This window comes from Channa argus, chromosome 3 (genome assembly GCF_033026475.1).
Source record: "Channa argus isolate prfri chromosome 3, Channa argus male v1.0, whole genome shotgun sequence".
Taxonomy (NCBI): Eukaryota; Metazoa; Chordata; class Actinopteri; order Anabantiformes; family Channidae; genus Channa; species Channa argus.
Window position 1 is genome coordinate 20,030,002 of NC_090199.1, and position 18,675 is coordinate 20,048,676.

The following is an 18,675-nucleotide window of genomic DNA, read 5'->3' on the forward strand; positions in this document are numbered from 1 at the left end:
GACTGCAAACAACCCAGAACTATATACATTGCATTTTTTCATATTTTTTCCAGTAACGATAGCAAAAGCAACAAGTTGTACAGCAAGTTTCAAATACATAGATTTTTGACCAACACATAGGTTATCATTGACCATATTTATCATTTCTTATTGTGTTATTACTGTGAAATCAACTGGAAGACATCATCTCTACTTGTTGCTGAAATAAAGGCCTTTCCTGACAAACACATTGCCTGCTTGTTGCACCAACACCTGTTTGACCAGCATTATGGTACCTTTACAGATGTGCACGTTACCCATGCTGTGGCCATTCAGGCTCCCCAACACCATCACAGATGCAGGTGGCTGCATTTCCACCACAGAATTGTCTGTTTTGGATGCAGTGCTGCTTGAGGGCCTGATGATTATGCCCATTGAGATTGGGCTTTGGCCTTGTTTACAGTACATAGATTTCCCCAGGTTCTGTGATTGTTCAATGGTATTATGAACGGTAGATAATGAAATCCCCAAAATATTTACAATTTTACTTTTAGTAGCATTATTATTCAAAACATTGTACAAATTTTCTTACAGAGTGATGAACCTTGCCCCATCCTTCTTAAATACTCAACCTAGGCCTAAAACTAATACTTTGAAGCACAACTCCTAATGGAGGGGATCCTCTAAAAAGAAGTCTGTGTTGTCAGATGTTTTTTCTCCTCTTTCAAACATGTGGGTCACTCTGTGTGTAAAGACGGCCGGACTGTGTTTTACGGGGAGCAGCTAGAGAGAAACAGGACTGATCTATGTTTGATGTCTCCTTTCTTTTTTTTTTAAAGGAAACATTAATCAAATTTGATGAAGTCTAATTACACATACTGATTTGGCTTTTTTAATTTAACCTTGAGGAACTTATTAATAATAGCCTATAATCTAGATTTAAGGTTTTAACAATAAATGGTAAACGGTCTCCACTTACCGCTAGCGCTTTTCTACCTGTTGGTACTCAAAGCGCTTTACACTGCTTCTCATTCACACTCGCACACAAACGGGGGAGCTGCAACCTACACTCACCAGGGGCAACTAAGTTGGGGTTCAGCATCTTGCTCAAGGACACTTCAACATGTGACCAGAGGACCTGGGGATGGAACCAACAACTGTGGGATTGGTGGACAAGCGCTCTACCTCCTGCACCACAGTCGCTTAGTTATTGCTCTCTCTTCTATATAACACACACATCTGTTCTACCAACTTGCACAAACTCATTTTCAATCTAGTAAACTCATCTTCAATCTAAACTTCTACTGGTTTCTGTAAAACCATTAGAAGCCACAGGCTAAGCCACAGTTAATAAGAATATTATTGCATGACATTAGTGTTTGGCATTAAATACAACAAAATCAAATTATAACCACAACAATATCCAACATTCAAATGTATGGCCTTTGATAAATAGGACACACAATACACACCTAATTTGAGACACAGGAATTGCATTACTTGTTGGAAACTCTTAGGTTGATTGGCAGCATTTACATATTGTGACTACAATGTATGTACTATATAAACTTTAATTTGTGAAAGTGAATAATTTTTAATATTACAGTAGGGTAAGCAACAGTAGCAATATCTTGACCATAGTGGTTTGGTTGTGTCCAGGGATATGTAGAGCAATGGCTCAACCTTTACCTGTCTTTTTATCTGCAATTTTACCATTTTATCATCCCTCCATCCCACAGGCCTGACTCCAGAGATCAGGTTGATTAATGTAGATGACAAACTGCACTCATTTATCTCTCCCTGTGTCTCTTTCTATCCTCCCTTACTATATTAATGACTGTAATCAACTCTAAATAAATAATTTGTGCCCCTCAGTGCATGAATCGTACTCTTACACGTGTGGCAAATTCAAAAGTTGAATAAAAAAGTGCTTTGCTATGCAGTTTCTTCCTTTCTCCAGCATTCATTTCTCCTCATTTTCACACCTTTTTCTCATTTATCATTGTCAGTTTCGTTTAAGGTGTCTAAGAAACACCTTGAAGAGATTAAAGGTGTCCTGTGGCAAAGCAAAGGACCTGTCTGTCCTTCTGGCTGGTACAGAAACTTCAAACAAAGTGGTGACCCTGTTGTTTCCTGCCATTGCATCATGGTTGTCTTCCAAGTTGTTTACTTTCACAGGGCCAAAATCATGCAGTTTCTTTCTGTTTTTCCTCTGTCCCCTTCTGTATTCCCTAATGTCTGGACCATGTCGTGTCCTATTCTTATCTTACTCATCTTAATAGGAGTAAATCTTTCAGTTGCAGTAAACCAATTTTGCTAATAGCACGACCCTTAACTGTGTGTTTGAGCAAAGTTTGAGTGGCTGTTTAAAACCTCTTCTTGTTAGGTGTGTGTAATATATTTTCATCCAAGATAAACACAGTGCAGGTTATTGCTATTTTAAAACTGTTAGTTTGTGATGCTTGTGTACTAGGACAACATTTTATTCTTGTCCATCTCACCGTCCATTTGCAAGGGGAAAAGAATAATAGATACAACAAGTTGATGCAGTGCAATACACAACTAACTACACTACAGTCTGAATCACCACATTTCGTGGTCAGCTTAACTGCACTATCACATTTGCTTATACCTAACATATGCATGCATAGATTTATGGACAATATGACAACTACAAAACTAGAGAAAGAATACCTTGTGAAATCAAAGTAAGGTCAAATCAGTGTAACTTTTGAAGGTATAAACAGCTACAGTGTTTGCAGCATCATGTGGAGAAAGCAACAACGTGGTACAACATTGGGTGAGACACTGCCAAGTACCAGTAACATTTAATAGGAGTTGAGTGACAGAAAATGCAGAGACACTGAGGGAACTGCAGTTTGGCTTATCAAATGTTCTCTATTGTATGAAGCTCTCTCAGCATGAGGAAGAACGATAAACTGCATTTATTTTAAAAAGAATAGGTTGAAACAAAGTATCTGCCTTGATTGTTTATTAAACTTTAGCTGATCACTTGTTCTTGTTTCCTTTCATGCCCCCAGGGCTCACAATACCAATGCCAATGAATATTGTTATTTCAAAATCAGCAAAATCCTTCAGCATTTGAGTAAATTATTCTACCCATGTGCTGTACATTGCATAATGTGGCTTTCACAAATCCCGTCTTAGAAAAATCTCCCCTTGTAAAACACACAAAAAGGGCAAATATAGCAGATATGTCAGTGGTTCATTCCCCAGCCCTGGCTATATGTCAAAGTGTCTTTGGGCAAGGCACTGAACCCCTAACCACCCATTCCCCTCCCCAGCTGTGCAGTGCCGGTCCAAGCCCGGTAGAAATTGAGGAGGGTTGTATCAGGAACCACATCCGGTGTAAAAACTGTGCCAAATCAACATGCAGACAATGATCCGCCATGGCGACCCTGAACTCACAGGATAAGACCAAAGGACAAAAAATAAAAATAAAAATACACTACTTATAAGAGAAAGTTATTTTGTATGCTTCAACTATAGATGAACAATCATTTATTTTGTCTGCATACTGAAAGTATAGCTCATGTTCTTCAGTTTTTTTAGGTTTGAATTTCATAGTATTAACTCTGCATGTTCTACAAAGTAGTTTATGAATGCACGTAACCCCATTTCCTAAAAACTATATGTCTATACATCAAACTGCAAATGTAAATATGTTTTATAGAATATCTCAACCAGATTAGGTTTTAGGTAAATGGCTAGTCAGAAATGTGTTGCTAATAAACATAAGCTAAGCACTTGCTTAAGCTTGTAGACTGTCTCAATAGAGTTTATTACCTTTAAACACATCCACAATCTTTCCTTAACCGCAGCCAAAGTTTAGTTACAAACTTTGTTAGGATGCAGGATTGTTGCATGTTGATAATGCTTATACTATGTCATAATGTCACATACAGTACAGTATGTAAACAAAAATTGTCTCAACACTATTTGGTTTCTTAGACTGTGTGTGTCTGTGTCTGTGTGTGAGAGCGAGAAAAATAAGTTTGTGCTGATTTATCTCATGCTGTGGTTCTGAGTGATGGTGTGAATGTGTGGGCACAGACACCCACAGTTGCAGTTCTGGCTGCTGTAGTGCATCATCTGCTGAACTGGCCCATGACAAGTTCCTGCCTAGAACTCACCACATGTCACTACATGTACATATACACATAATATAAAAAGAAGCATTATTTATCAATACTATCCAGCAGCACTAAAGTAATTGGTAAAAAAAAAAAAAAAAAGGAATCCCAAAGTCTTTACAGTATACTGTAACTTAACATTTATACCTGTGGTTGCAGTAGCATATATACAAAGTACATTTGACCAACAGACTGTAACAATTTAAAAGGAAATTTGAACCCTTAATAGTGTTTTATAGTGTTCTCTAAGCAGTGTTCATTCATCAGTATCAGCATTTTTCCCACAAGTTCATCTCTTTCTTTAGACTGTGTGTTGTGAGAGAAATGTGTATGTGAGGGTGACGATATGTAACACTTCTGCTCATGATTACCTCACTATGTGTGCTCACTTTAGCCAAAGATACTTTAGATTGGTCAGATTATATTCAAGGCGCACACATTTTCTTTTGTAAAGGTAACGGTACAGTTATAAAGATGCCCTTGCACCTTCAATTATTGCAAAAACACTATTGGGTCAGCGGACACGACTCTTATTGTACAAAGTAGATTTTGCTGATGTTCCTGCTGAAGAGGCTCACAGTTCCTCTAACCTTTTAGTCTAGACTGAGCGAGTGTGGAATGGGCTCTGCCTGGACATCTCAAGCTGTACTCTAATTCATAAAAGGTAAAAGTGATTTAGCCAGTGGCCAGACCCAGCCAAGCATTAAAAGCAGCCAGGAAAATCTTAAAACAGCCATAAAATCCACATTTAACCAGAACAAGAACACTAAAGTCTTGAGTTATATAACCTCATTTTTTACTTAAAGGCAATAATGCTGTATTTAGCATATTGCCAGAATTATGACCCAAGGAAAACTGTAGGGTGATTTAAATAAGACAAAATGTGTTTATTTTTTATTTTTTTAAATAGCCAAAGGACAAAAATTTACTTTTTTAGAAGTGCTTCGTGCCCGTAAACTATATTAGCATTCACATATGCAAATATGCATGGCCAGGGATGTATGCAGAAAATGTTTTTAAGAACAGATGCACAAGTAGAGAACAAATATTTACATGTATGTCACATACAGTTTCACCCACTGCTGTGATCTCTCATCCCCCGCAGGGAAAGAAGGTGAGGGGTGGAGGGAGGCATATGCACAAAGCACAGTGAAGCTGATTTTAATTAAAAATTAATTTTGACCTCTTTGGGAAAATCAACCATGTGCATTCTGTTTACTGGGCTTAGCCACTGTCTTCTTTGTAGCTACCCACAAATCCTTTTACACTGTCTTATTGCATCATATACCTTCATTTCTAGAAGCACTAATTCAAAACCTTGGATTAAAATCCAGGCCTCATATATGGCTTCAAAGCTTTCATGTACAGTGGTAAAAAAAAAAATTGCATGGGCGCTGTTTTAATCTCTTCAATTTATTAATTGTAGAAAACAAATCTTAGAACTTAGAATTCCATTAAAGTAGCAAATTAGTTATTTTGTTATTACCATATTCAGGACTTAAGTTAGAAGCACAGGAGAAGACTCTCTCTAACAGATACAGAGGAAACTTAAAGCTGCAATAAAAGGAATCTAGAAATACATGAATGACCATTAAGGGACATGTCAGGATAATTAAACATTCAGTGTGAAAGACTTATCTGAAAATGTGAATTATAAGATCTCTGCATCCACCTGCTTTGAATGTGCCATTGAACATCCAACAAAATCTTGTGCAAACAGAGGATCGTTTAAAGTGTAGTTTACAGGTGTGCGTATAAATCCTTTCTTAGAATTTTGTAAAGTTTTAATAATATCTTGTAAAGTTGCATTCAGATCAACGTAAGAGTAAAACAAAATAGCTAAAACTATTTGGACAAAGATTTTACAGTAACCTGTTTTAATACAATGGGGTTTCTCTAACACCTATAGACATTTCACATCACAAACAATTTTCAACTCGATTCCTGTGGTTGTAGTTAAACCTTCCTCTGTATTTATTATATTAAAATTACTGCAAACATCCTCCAGTCATTTTGCTAACAAGAAGAGAGAGTTCACACACACACACACACACACACACACACACACACACACACACACACACACACACACACACACACACAAAGCTGTTTAATATTTAATGTTGGACTCTAATATGTGGCATTTATCCTGTGAGGCCATATCTAACAGAAAGGCTCTGCAGCTGTGACTAAAGTAGTTAGTCATCTACTGGTGCTTAGTAATGACTGGTTTCATGTCTGTGTAGCAGATCAACACTCAGACAACCCAGACAGAATTAAGATTGCACCATGATACCTTGATTAGATACCTTGATTTTGTTTTTTTCCACAAGTTCTGGTATAAGTTGAAATGGTATAATTTGCTAAAACCTCAAAAAAGTTTTGTGTAAACCTTGAAAACACAAATTATATAATGAGGTTGAACTGAAGAAGCAAAAGGGAGGTGAAAACTGTATTGATTATCCCAAATTCTGAGGTTTGTTTTTGAAAGTAGTAGTACACCAAACACAGTGCACAGCCACCATACAACACCATACACTGTAGTGGCAAAATGAGTAAAAAAAAAAGGATTTTTTTTCAACATAAATCGAATGCACATTCAGCTAGTACAACTGAGTTTATAAGAAGAAAGATAAAAATATATATCTATGCAGAAGTTTGCATCCCCTATAATAAAGTCTATATGTACTATAAGGACCTCAGTAACATGTACTCCACTGTTTCTGCTTGTTTTTGTAAGCATCTTTCTCTAGAACATCTCTTCATCAGTGAAATATTTTAAAAGCCTTATTATTCCTGAGGGATCCTGCTGAGGGAGGCACTTGTGACAACAGAGGAAATCCTGTCAGGAAGTGATTATTTAAATCAGTGCATCAATTAACATGTCTGCCTAATGAGGAGACCTGTTGTTATTGGTGACAGCAGAATTACTTTGGTGTTATCAGTGGGTGAGACATTTGCAGGAGCAAATTAATCGACCAAAAGCTCTTAATTTACAGAGAGTTAACATTAGCTACCTGCAGATTACAGGACAAGATGAACAAAAAAGATCAGATAGTTATTGTTGTCCACATGTTCACTCTCCACATGTTGTTGATAATTACGTTTAATGTACGGAAGCTAAGACGGCCGTGGATGGAGAATCTTTTTTTTATGCCATTATCTTGTGATAACAGAATAATTATCTCGTTATCTCTGGACGTTTTCTGTTCATAATGAGATAATTTTTCTCGTTATCTCAAAATAACAAAAATAAAATTGTCATATTGGAGGCAGCAGATACCCAAAAGGTTCTATAACTGTGAGCTGAGAAAAAAAATCCAGCAAATAACTGTGAATGTTGTTGATTATTAACCTACACTAATCTAATGCTCTATCAGTCCACTCTCTGATGTTGTATTATCATACAGTGAAAAGCATTGTAAAGCCTTGCCAAAAAAAACAATTTAATTTCTGTAAAACTTCCAAAGAAAGAATTGTCTGGGGGCACACGATTAATAATCCGCAGTAATCTGTCTCTTTAGAACAACAGACATCCCCAAGTTATGTGTGTTGAGGCGTGTGTGGTTGTTTTGTAGAATCCAGGATTCGTTTGCAACGGGATTTATTCAAATTATACAGTGAATGTTTCATGTGTGACTTCATGACGCGTCTCCTATAAATTACATTTCTATATAACTAAGCTGTAAACATGGTTACGTTTTCCCAAGAAATGTAATTTCAACCACATTACGTTTCCTGTTAATGAAATGACGTTAATGTGAATATGTTGACATTTAATGTAAATGGTGATTTGCAAATAAGTTGATACTGAATGTATCTGTAAAATGCTACCAGACAACATATACAACTGATGCAAGATCAGATATTGTGGTGGACGAGTCTGCTAAAATATGTGGTCCTGCAGTACAGTGTCCAGTTTTTGTGACTACAGCATTATTAAGTATTTTATTATTGTATACATCATAACTTTGATTATATATGGAATCGCATTTGCAATTTAGTTGTGTGGGTTGTATTTTTTAGGAGACAGGGTTGACTGATCTATTGGATGAATGTTCCAGGAGTTAACGAGAGATTGGTTTGAATTTTAATAAATTACCTCTTTGTCTTAAGATAAAGAGAAAAATTATCTTATAACACGAAAAGTAACATTGTTTTTCTGAGAAATTTTATTTTCGGCAGAAAATGAAAATGTTTTTCAAAAATAATCAGATAAGCATTGGAAAATGTTTCTCTCCGGATTGCTCACTGACACACCAATTAGAACTAATCAGCCACAATATAAATACTACCTGTTGGTTTTAAAATTAAAATATTATATTATTTTTATAAAAACATTATTAAACTAACAAATGCTGATGTGTTATAGGTTAACCACTTATCAGCACTGGCTAAAATCTGCTCCAGATATTTGACCTTTATTTTGTATTATTACTGTACTGAACCGTATTTTTAAAAAAGGTGGATCACATTTTGCTGCGTATGGGGCTGTATAGCTGCTGACACTTGTTCTCCATGATGTTATTAAGATTACCAGTTTCAGAGATGTGGCCGATCAGCCTAAACTTAAAATATATATGTTATAAGAAAAAATTCTAATGTAGACGCATTTATCATTTTATGTTGCATTGCTACACTACATCACTGTTTTTTGCCTAAAGTAAAAGTGCTCAGCTGAGATATTTCTGCCAGCCATCATCACTCCACTATCTGTCAGTACTTTAATCTAAGCAGTCATTTGAAACAAGTTAAGTTCTTTGCCTCAATTTTTCACTGCTGTTGTGAGCACACATATAATGTAAGATACAAAACATTGTTAAAGCCATAGGCTCAGTTATAATGTGATCACACATTACATGCACATAACACTGCAGTTAAGGCCTGATATACAATTGTATGTCTAAGAAAACCTGACAGGGGCTGATGTATTTGTTAACAGCAGCTGTCTCCTGACCGTAATGGGGCTAAAATTATAATCAGGCCTATCTGTATTTTGTCTTACACATCTTGTCAACTGTTTTGCTATTGTAATATCTGAAAAGTCTTTGTCACATTTTCCTCAGACTATGTTCATACAGTATATCTCCCTTTTGCCCCACTTTTTCTACTAAGACATTGCATATTTACAGGCAGCTTACATTAGACTGAGCTTTTCACAACACAAACCTTAGTTGTTTTTTTTACACAGTTAAAATGCCAGTAGGGAGAGATGGGATACAGACTGTGAGATACAGAGGTGACAAAATGAACTTAATCCCAGATAGATAGCTGCTAATAAAATTTGATTATGACTGACAAGGTACCCTGAGTTTCTAATTGGCACTTGTGAAAGCCTGGGAGCTAAGACAGTGAAGGAAGGTGATAGGGTAGAGAGAAAGATACTTTAATTGAGCTGCAGTGGTACATCACAGTCCAATTCACAAAATGAAAAGTACAAGGATGAACAAAAGAACAACTGCCATTGTGACCACTTTGGTGATTTGGCAACAGTCAGTAGATCTATCAGCTTTTCAGCTCGCTCTAAAAAAGCGTTTCTAGAACAGAAACCAGCCAAAAATCACTTGAGATGCTCAATCAAACCAATCTCCATGTTTATATGCAAGTTTTGCTGGTTAAAGCTTTTGGATATACAGTACATAGTTGCTTTCCGTAGAAACCAGTGTTCAAGTATTTATTTTTGTGCTTCTTACTGCCTTAAAGACATCATAAAAAAATGCCCCAGAAGGATAGCAGTGCTGCTCCGTGCATGTTGAGTAGTAGGAGAATTGGCAGTAAGACTAAAAGTAAAAAGGCAACACTTAACCAAAACATATCAGCTTTCCTTACAGTTCTTGTGGCTACTAAGTACAAATTAGGCAACCAAAATGTAAGTTTCCTAATGCTCTTCCTGAATTGGTATGCTCTGCCCAAACATTTTTCTTCAACCAAAGGATAAAGGATATTTTTGTCCTGGGAACTAAAATGTATGTTAAGAGTAATAATTCTCAGATTTAACAGGAGTTGTATGATCTCCGGCCCCAATGTAATCCTCTTTGATTTCGTCCTGTCTGGATTTTTTTCCCTCACCTCTGGTCAAATCCAGCCATGAAGATTATTGTGTGCTAAGATTTTTACATCTCCAGCGTTGTATTTATGCTGTCACCCCAGCACAATTGCAAACTGAATTTTGATTAGTAACATTAACATATATTTCTTTCCCCAGAAAAAGCCCCTGTCCTTCTTTGCTTAATCCACAGAGCAATTTTTGACAGTTTTCATGTGGACTATGTTGTGGATACAGTAGTTCTAACAGGAATTGTTTGAGCACAGCTTGCTCTGTGGCTTATCCAGACTAAGTGGGATGTAGTGCCGCAGACAGATTTCTTTCATAAGTTTCTGCTGATTACATATCACAGGAGCTTGGGTCGTGCTAGTTGTGAGACTATGCTCAATCAAACCAATGTCTGTACTGATATTGCCTCTGTGTCACAGCAGGAAAAACCTTAGAGTTCCTGGAGTTGAGAGGTCAAATCCCACTGTGGTTATTCAAGGTGAATGGTTTTGTAAAGAGCTTTGGACTAAAACATCTATCAGATGGTAGACTGTATGTGCTGTCAGTGTTCTTTTGCTCTCCGTTTAACCCCATGCTTCCCTCTCTCTCGCACATTTACAGGTTCAGAGATGGTGGAGGCTCAGTGTCAGAGATTTGAGGTGAGGAGTGCAGATGGACAGACTGTGCTGTTCTCAGCAGATGAAGAGGAGGTCAGCATTGGAACTGAGAAACTCAGAGTCACAGGTACCAGACAAACCATTTCCCACTATTTCTATACGTTTTATTATCCATCTTATTCTTGTTTAGAGTTCATTTGAACTAATTGTAATTAAAGAAGGTTTTTCTATTATCTTAAAACCAATAATTGTCCATTTAAACTGAAACAAATTTTGCATCTAGATATGTAATTACTAATGACGATAATAAACCACATCATGATTTGGCGCTGTTTGGTTTGTAATTAGTCCAGTATCCAGTATCAATTAAATAACCTCAGCAGTGTATGATAGTCACGATACCATTACAGTATCATTGCAGAAAATTAAAGATAAACTAAAAATTAAAATTAAAATTTGAGTGGATTATAACAGCTGGTCCATAATGCCATAATGTATGTGTGCCCTTTGAGAGTTCAATTGCACCTTTTTTGAGATGTGGATTTCCATAGAATCCCCTTGAATCTCTTTAAATTAAAACTGGTCCCATTTCAAGTAACCCCCTTTTTGTTATCTATGTGCCTACCATTTGTCAGAGTCTCTACGTGTAGTATTAAGTGTGTAGCAGTGCTGAGTTTCCAACATGCTTTCTACAGCCTCAGCTGGTGTCATGACCAGCACTTTCCCCAAGCATCTGTTCAGGGCTGCAGGCTAAAGCAGAGGTGCCTGCTGGACATGGGGGGTTAAACACTGCATTATGTGAGAGCCAACCTTTTCTAACAGCGGATATGATCATACTGCATTCAACTATTTCGCATTAGAATCCTTCCCAGATATCTTTTAGAGGGACTATATCGCCACCTAGGTGACATTTTCATCAGAGTACTTGTAATAAAGACAGCAAAAATGATGACTGAGGTGTGGGTAATTACTTTAAGGTTATGAAGATTATCCATTTGATTAAATAAAAGTCAATACTGACATCCAGTGTGAGACAGGAAATCCTTGTCTCCAATATAGAAGATAGTCAAACACTCCCCATTCTACACAATTCCATACTTCTGAAAGAACTTTCACACTACATTCTACCAGTAAATGTAGGTGAACGTAATTCATATCACAAACAGAGGGGCCAAGCACTGTGTCATACATTTTAAGTATCTGTCACAGCTCTGAAAACAGAGCTATGGTGCAATCTCATGCAGGCTTCCGCACAAAATACATGATTTACTCGCTGCATCTATCCTCTCTCTAGGGAATGAAGGTGTGGTATTCAGCCATTCTGTAGAGACATCACATGTAAGGGCAGAACCCTTCCAGGACCTAAAGTAAGTAATATAAATTATTTAACTCTGTACGTTTGTGTGTGTCAAAAAAGTGGTCTGGCTTTTAGTTTGATAGCACATTTATGTAGTTTATGTTCTTGTAAATAAACGTCCAACACAATAACACCTCAAATAAAAATTTAGAGAAAATGTGTTGTTATGTGAAACCTTAAGCTGCTGAGTTAGCTAACTAACCATTCCTGAGCTACAGTGTGCTCATGGCTTGTTATCGGCTTACTGCAGAGAGATGTGTGCTAATGGCAGAGGGAATAAAAGCCCTCCAGGCTATAGTGTACAAAGATTAGGCTGTTACCAAGTGGAGTCTTCCCCTGAAACATGCACAGCACATAAAGTGGAGGGTGTATGCTCAGTTTTATTACCTTTTTTAAGTTGTGATTTAGATATTGTGAAAATGAAGTTTGCATCAGAGTAAGTTTAGTTTTTTAAAGCAATGTACATTGTTAAGGTCTGGGGCTCAGTGGCTGACAGGCAGGTCCCCACTAACCTCTCTCTTGAAGTGTGTTTTAGGTACCTGACAGGGGTGTATGAAGTCTCTTCATTACAAATGCCTCAACCTCATTTGGATATTGTCAGACAGAATTTAGCTGAAGTGGCTTTTGACCAGAGAGTAAAACACAAACAGAGAGGGAAAAAGGAAAAGAGGAGAAGTTGATAAAGTGACATGAAATGAAATAAATAAACGCCATGTTTGCAATGGCAGTGTACTTGAGTGGATTCAAGAAAATTATTTATAATATATAAGGTATTTGTATAAATATGCTTCGGGTCATATTTACACATGTAGTGTGCGTGATATGCAAGATGGCTAGATTTATTAACACAGGGGCGTATAGGTTTCTTAACACATACAGCATCAGCGTAGGGTGGACTGAATGCTCTTTACAAGCAAAGAGAAGTATCAGAGGAAGAGAACAACTAGCACTGAGATCAGAAACTAAACAGGCTGGATAGAAAAGGAGGCAGGAATAGGGTAAGGGTGATGAAGAGGACAATCAAAAGATAAAAGAACAAGAAGGCAGGGGGCATAGGAGGGTGACAGGGGGAAAGGGTTCAGGAGGGGAGGATGGAATTTAGTGTATAGATTAAATCAAACTGGCTACTGCAGGGTGAGTCGAAGAAGCAGCAGATTGTGAGATATGGAAATGAAATAGGAATTAATTCAGGGTGTGCAGAATGGCAACAGTTTCTTTTGTTTGGTACAAGTGAAAAACATACTGAAGTTACAAAAACTCAGCAAAATTATGGCAGCAGTGGTTTGGAAAAAAAGAGAAGTTGGAACTGTATGTTTTTCACTGCTCAGTGCTAAAAAAGAAACCGTGAATTTGACATTTTGATAGGCTGACAACACTACATGACATCCCAGACTTTTAAAGACATGTTTATATGTGGAGAATCATAATACAACAGCAGTTGTTTGTGACTCTTCTTGAACATTTAATTTTGGGATTCAATCATTTATTTGTTTATTTATCAATTTGCATCAAGCTTACCAGCCTCACTTTCAATGGCTTTTTCATCAGATTTACAGGAATTCTAATCCTTGTTAAAGCTAATACTATTTTTATTTAATGGGTTTAAGTTTTTTTTTACTATTCAAGTCAAATGTTTGTCTTTTTTAGCTATTCCCGGATGAAGGCTGAGTCCTTTGTTTCTGCCATTCTTCTAGGACTACATCCATTCATGGTGCCTTTAATCTCATCCCAAATGTTTTTATGTAGCTGACATAAGATACCTTATTGAGCCCATCCAGGGTATGAAAAGTAAGACTAAGGAGTACTGTTGTTGCTCAGTGATTCTTCTATCTTCTGATTGCCAAATCCTTAATTCCATTGAGGTGCCTTTGTTTTAATTCTCTCTTTTTCCCTGACTTTCTCTTTTGTCACTTTTTTAGGCAATAACCTTTAATTAGAGTCTCAGATATAATTCAGAAAAAGAGAGACTCCACTTCACAGAGGAGGAGAAAAGACAAAAGAGTGGTTGAAACATATGCAAAATAGGTATTTGAGGAAATAAAACCTAATGTACATGCTCAGAGATTTGTGTGGGGGTCTTTGGGGGGAGTGGAGGAACTAGGAGGAGTTGTATTAGTTGAAGGAAGCTGATAAGGTATAGAGGGTGGTATGTGGTTAGGTATGGATGGAGAGATACTGAGAGAGAGAGAGAGAGGAGTGAGAACTTTGGGTCAGTGCACAGGTCAGTGCAGATAAGGAGGGTGATGAAACCATGTGGTAAAAACATGAGAAAAAGCAACATACTCTTGGTTCACACAGTAAACACCATGCAACAACACATCACTTCACATACAACATTGTCATTGCAATAAATACATTCAAAACTGTGTGTGTGTGTAGCTTTTGAATGACAGTGACATTCAAAAGCTACACACAAAGATTACATGCTTCATGCTATCTCTGTTTTTAGTCATTAGATGTTTAATGGTTGGGAAAGAGATAATGGACTGAAGCCTAGCATTATCAAGATGTGTTATATATTGTGTCAACAGAAAGAATGTACAGGTTTTATTTTTCTTTTTTCTTGTCATGTCATTGACCTCGTCTGTCTGCTTCATAGCTTACTCGTGTTAACCAACTGTCTTTCCATGCACACTTTTCTCTCCCTTGTTCTCATTCTGTCTAGATCTTCCCACATTTCTTTGTTCTGCCTACACCCCCCCCCCCCCCCCCTTTTTTTTTTTTTACTTGTTATAAAAAGTACAGCATTATGCAGTGAAGGTAAATGGGACATGTAATGAGCGGATTGAAGTCCATTTAAAACTAATGATCCATCTTTAAGTTAAACAGTGAGAGAAGGGGAGAGAAAAAGGTGGAAATAAAGAAAGATAGATTTTACACACGTTATATGATAAAGTACAGATTACACACTATCAAGAAATATAGTGTCTGCAGTTATTGGGCACATAACTTCTGCATATTAATTTTTCTTGTTATATTTAACTGTGCACACAGGGATTTGTTGGTAATTTGACTTGTTGTATGCTGGGGGCACCATGAACACTGCAACAGACTGAAAAGAGGAGATGAGAGATTGGATCAGACACCTAACATCAAGTTATATTTGGGCACATGGAGTCTTGAATGCAAATTCAGTGTGGGGAACAAGCATTTGAAAATTCAAAAAATCTAATGACTCCAGTCCTGAATTTTGATTTTATACCAATTAGAGGATTTGCACATCCACAACTTCCAGCATAAAACAAGCACCTGAAGAGATTCTTAGTCATCCAGGTCATAGTTTTCCCAAAGGCTGCTTATCAGCAACTGGACTTATCCTCACTGTAGGCCACCAGATCAGTGATAATCACACAGAGATTATCACTTTTCTAATACCAGTTAATTTTTGATTATTCACAACACCTAATCACTAGCATGTCAAAGGCAGTGCTTTTTGAGATATTTGATACCTGTCCTTTATGAACAAAATAATAAACACCCATGACCAGACATATAAACAATGTATTCATTGATCTAATAATTAGAGAAATACAATAATGATCCAAATTAAATGATAAACAGATCATAGAATGGACACTAGCGAAAGGTAAATGAGCTGATGGTGAAAAAAAAAAAGGTCCATCCTAGGACTAACTGGATCATTCTGTTGAGTTCAAAAATAAATGTGTTTGAATTTGGGGAATAAAAATTGGGGTTTACATTTAGATTTCAGCTTCTTAGGGCAACACCTTCCATAGAACTTATATTGAGTTTTGCCTACATGAGTCGCTGAGACTCTCTGAAGGTTTTCAGGACTACAAGGTGAGAGGCAGAGCATTCCCAGATAATCTCAGTGTCTTCACACCGAAAACATCCTTTGGCCCCCATGGCAACAACAGCACGCATCGGTCCTCTCACACTCTGTCCGTATGTTGAGGATTACTGGTAATGTAATAATTTGCCATCATGTAGTGTCTAATTTTAGTTGATGGCAGTTGTGACTCTAGGGGTAGGGTAGTCATCCACTAATCCCAGGGTTGTTGGTTTGCTACCCAGCTCCTCCTGTCACATGCAGAAATGTCTTTGAGAGCATTAATCCTCAACCTGTGGAGCAATAAGGTAGAAAAGCACTATATAAATGCAGACCATTTAGCATTACCATTTAAAGAAAACTTGGCTTGTTATAAATGGAAGCAATTCAAAAATGAAGCAGCATAAGAAACATTTATAATGCGCTAAGAAAACAAAATTACAAAAACAAGAATACGTGGACATAGATAAAAACTAAGACTGAATTTCATACAGGTACTGTGGTGACTTTTGGAGTTGGAGCACACTGTCCAAGTAATAATCAGACTGGGTAGTTTCCACCATTGTCACAGCGTGTGTTTTTTTCCTTTTCATTCCATTTCCTATGAAAAGATCAGCACATTAAAAATGTGCATTTTTTGTTTTTACTCCAGCCAGATTAAACCAGAGTGTGTAAATATTCATGCTGTGCCAGTAGGGGGTGCTACTTCCTGTATTTATGCCATCAATTCATCCATGCATTATCTTAACTGCTAACCCTGTTCAGGGTTGCGGTGGGCTGAAGTGCCAGAGTACACCCTGGACTGGTCACCGTTCTATCTCATGGCCAACACAGAGAGACCTACATGGACAGACAACCATTCACACTCACATTCACACCTACAGACAATTAAGAGTCACAAATGAGCAAAACACGAATGTCTTTGAACTGTGGGAGGCAACTGGAGTACTCAGAGGGAATTATCTATTCTGTTTGGTTTCCCACAAATGTTGATAACAAATTTAATTGAAGCTGAAGAGCCATAAATACAGCAACATACTGTAGATGGTAATGACAAAATGCTCCGCAGCCTTCTGTCCAGAGAACACTCGAGGAACTCCATGCAAGGGTTTTTGTAAAGCCTTTGGTGTGATTGCCCCTGTATACTGCGTTCCTATCATTCTGCTTTTTTGAAAGCTTCTGTTTCAATATAAAGTGTATGGGGAGGAAGCAGGAAGCAAACAGAAAGTTGCTCGTTTGTAAAAAATAAATAAATAAAAAAATGCTGTGCCTGGCATCTTCCTAAGCAACATGGTTCAATATCTTATGAGGCATTCATAAAAGTGACTGACCTAACAACATAAAAAATAAGCCAGCACTGACAGTATGCAGGCAGTCAACAACAAACAGTCTCAAAATTGAGGATGTAGCTGTAGAAAAGTTGGTAGTGGATGTTTTTTCTGATGGAAGCTGCATTGTGGGAGTTTAGAAATCTTGAAGAATTGTAGCTGGTACAGTTTGGTGATAGAAGCAGCAAGCCGCTGTGATAACAAAACTGCTTTTCACTATCAGCACAACATGTGGCTGAGGCAGGACTTCAGCTACAAAACCCACAACGTTGTGAATGCAACTTTAGGTAGAAGAGGAACGTTCGAAGATGACAACATTTGCTCAACATATAAAAAGGCAAAGGCACAAGGCTGTTTCATTTATACATACTACAGTAAATCTCAGTATATTAACCTTGAGGTTTTTTATTTTTATTTATTCACTACAGTATCATAATTGTTTTGTATTTAATACATCCTCATATATTTGATCTTCAACTTAATTAATGTTGCAATTACTTTTTTTAGAATGATTTAGATTTACCATTTATTACAGTACAAAATATAAATAATTAGACTGTTTTTTTAATAGAATACAGGTTCCTCAACAAAACAATGAACTTTAAATGGAGAATTTTGAGACAGAATTGAAAGACCCCTGCTGCACCAGTACAGTGGAGAACCCTTTCCATGCAGTGGCATCATAGGTCTAAACTATGGACTTCATCAGACCAACCCTCAGCCCTAAGTGGCATCAATCAACACCAAAACTATTATCAAATCAATCAGAAATCAAGCTATGAACAGACCTCCAAACATGTAGTGCTCTCATGACTGTGCGTGCGTGTGTAACAGAAGCATTACCAGTTAGTGTTAACAACTTATTCTGATGGCAGAAGAAGCCTACTGTTAGCTGACAGCCAACATAAACAAGGTTAAAATCCCTAAAGCCAAAGCTTGGCTTTTACTATTTTACTCGAATAGATTCAAACTGGTAAAATCAGGTACAGAGTTGGAGCTGATTTTACCTACTTTTTGTACTGAGTAGTTAATCCATGATAATACGTAGCTATTAATTACAATCCAACCCAGCTATTAGTTACAATTTAAAGTGAAATTTACATTTTTCACCAAATTGTAGTAGAATAAAATTATAGGTAATAATAAATAATTACTTTTCACCTGTGGATCTAGATGCTAGTATAATGATCAGCTGTATATAGTGTTGATTCTTAATTAAGATGTAATTCTTTAATGTTGTCAACCTTTGTTTTTTGATTCTTTTATAGATATCTGTGCAGGCACCAGACAGAGTGTGAGAGAATAAGTTTTTTGTTGATGAGGTTGTTGTTGTATTTAGCAATTTGGGCAATCGATGTTAAGTTTACGAAGAAGGATTTTCCATCAATGTCACATCAATCATCTTTGTAATGTACA

General features: G+C 37.0%; 1 protein-coding gene across 7 annotated transcripts in view; it reads left to right on the forward strand.

The window, feature by feature from the left end:
• LOC137124272 (zeta-sarcoglycan) overlaps positions 1 to 18,675 on the forward strand; it is a 315,366-nt gene that overhangs the window by 262,958 nt on the left and 33,733 nt on the right. For all 7 annotated transcript variants that reach the window (XR_010913939.1, XR_010913938.1, XM_067499090.1 and 4 more), the window contains 2 exons: positions 10,789 to 10,911; positions 12,079 to 12,151. Coding sequence is in view for 5 of the 7 variants with exons in the window: in XM_067499090.1 (XP_067355191.1) it covers positions 10,789 to 10,911; positions 12,079 to 12,151 (196 nt within the window). In the remaining 2 variants the exon portion in view is untranslated. The remainder of the gene's footprint in view (positions 1 to 10,788; positions 10,912 to 12,078; positions 12,152 to 18,675) is intronic.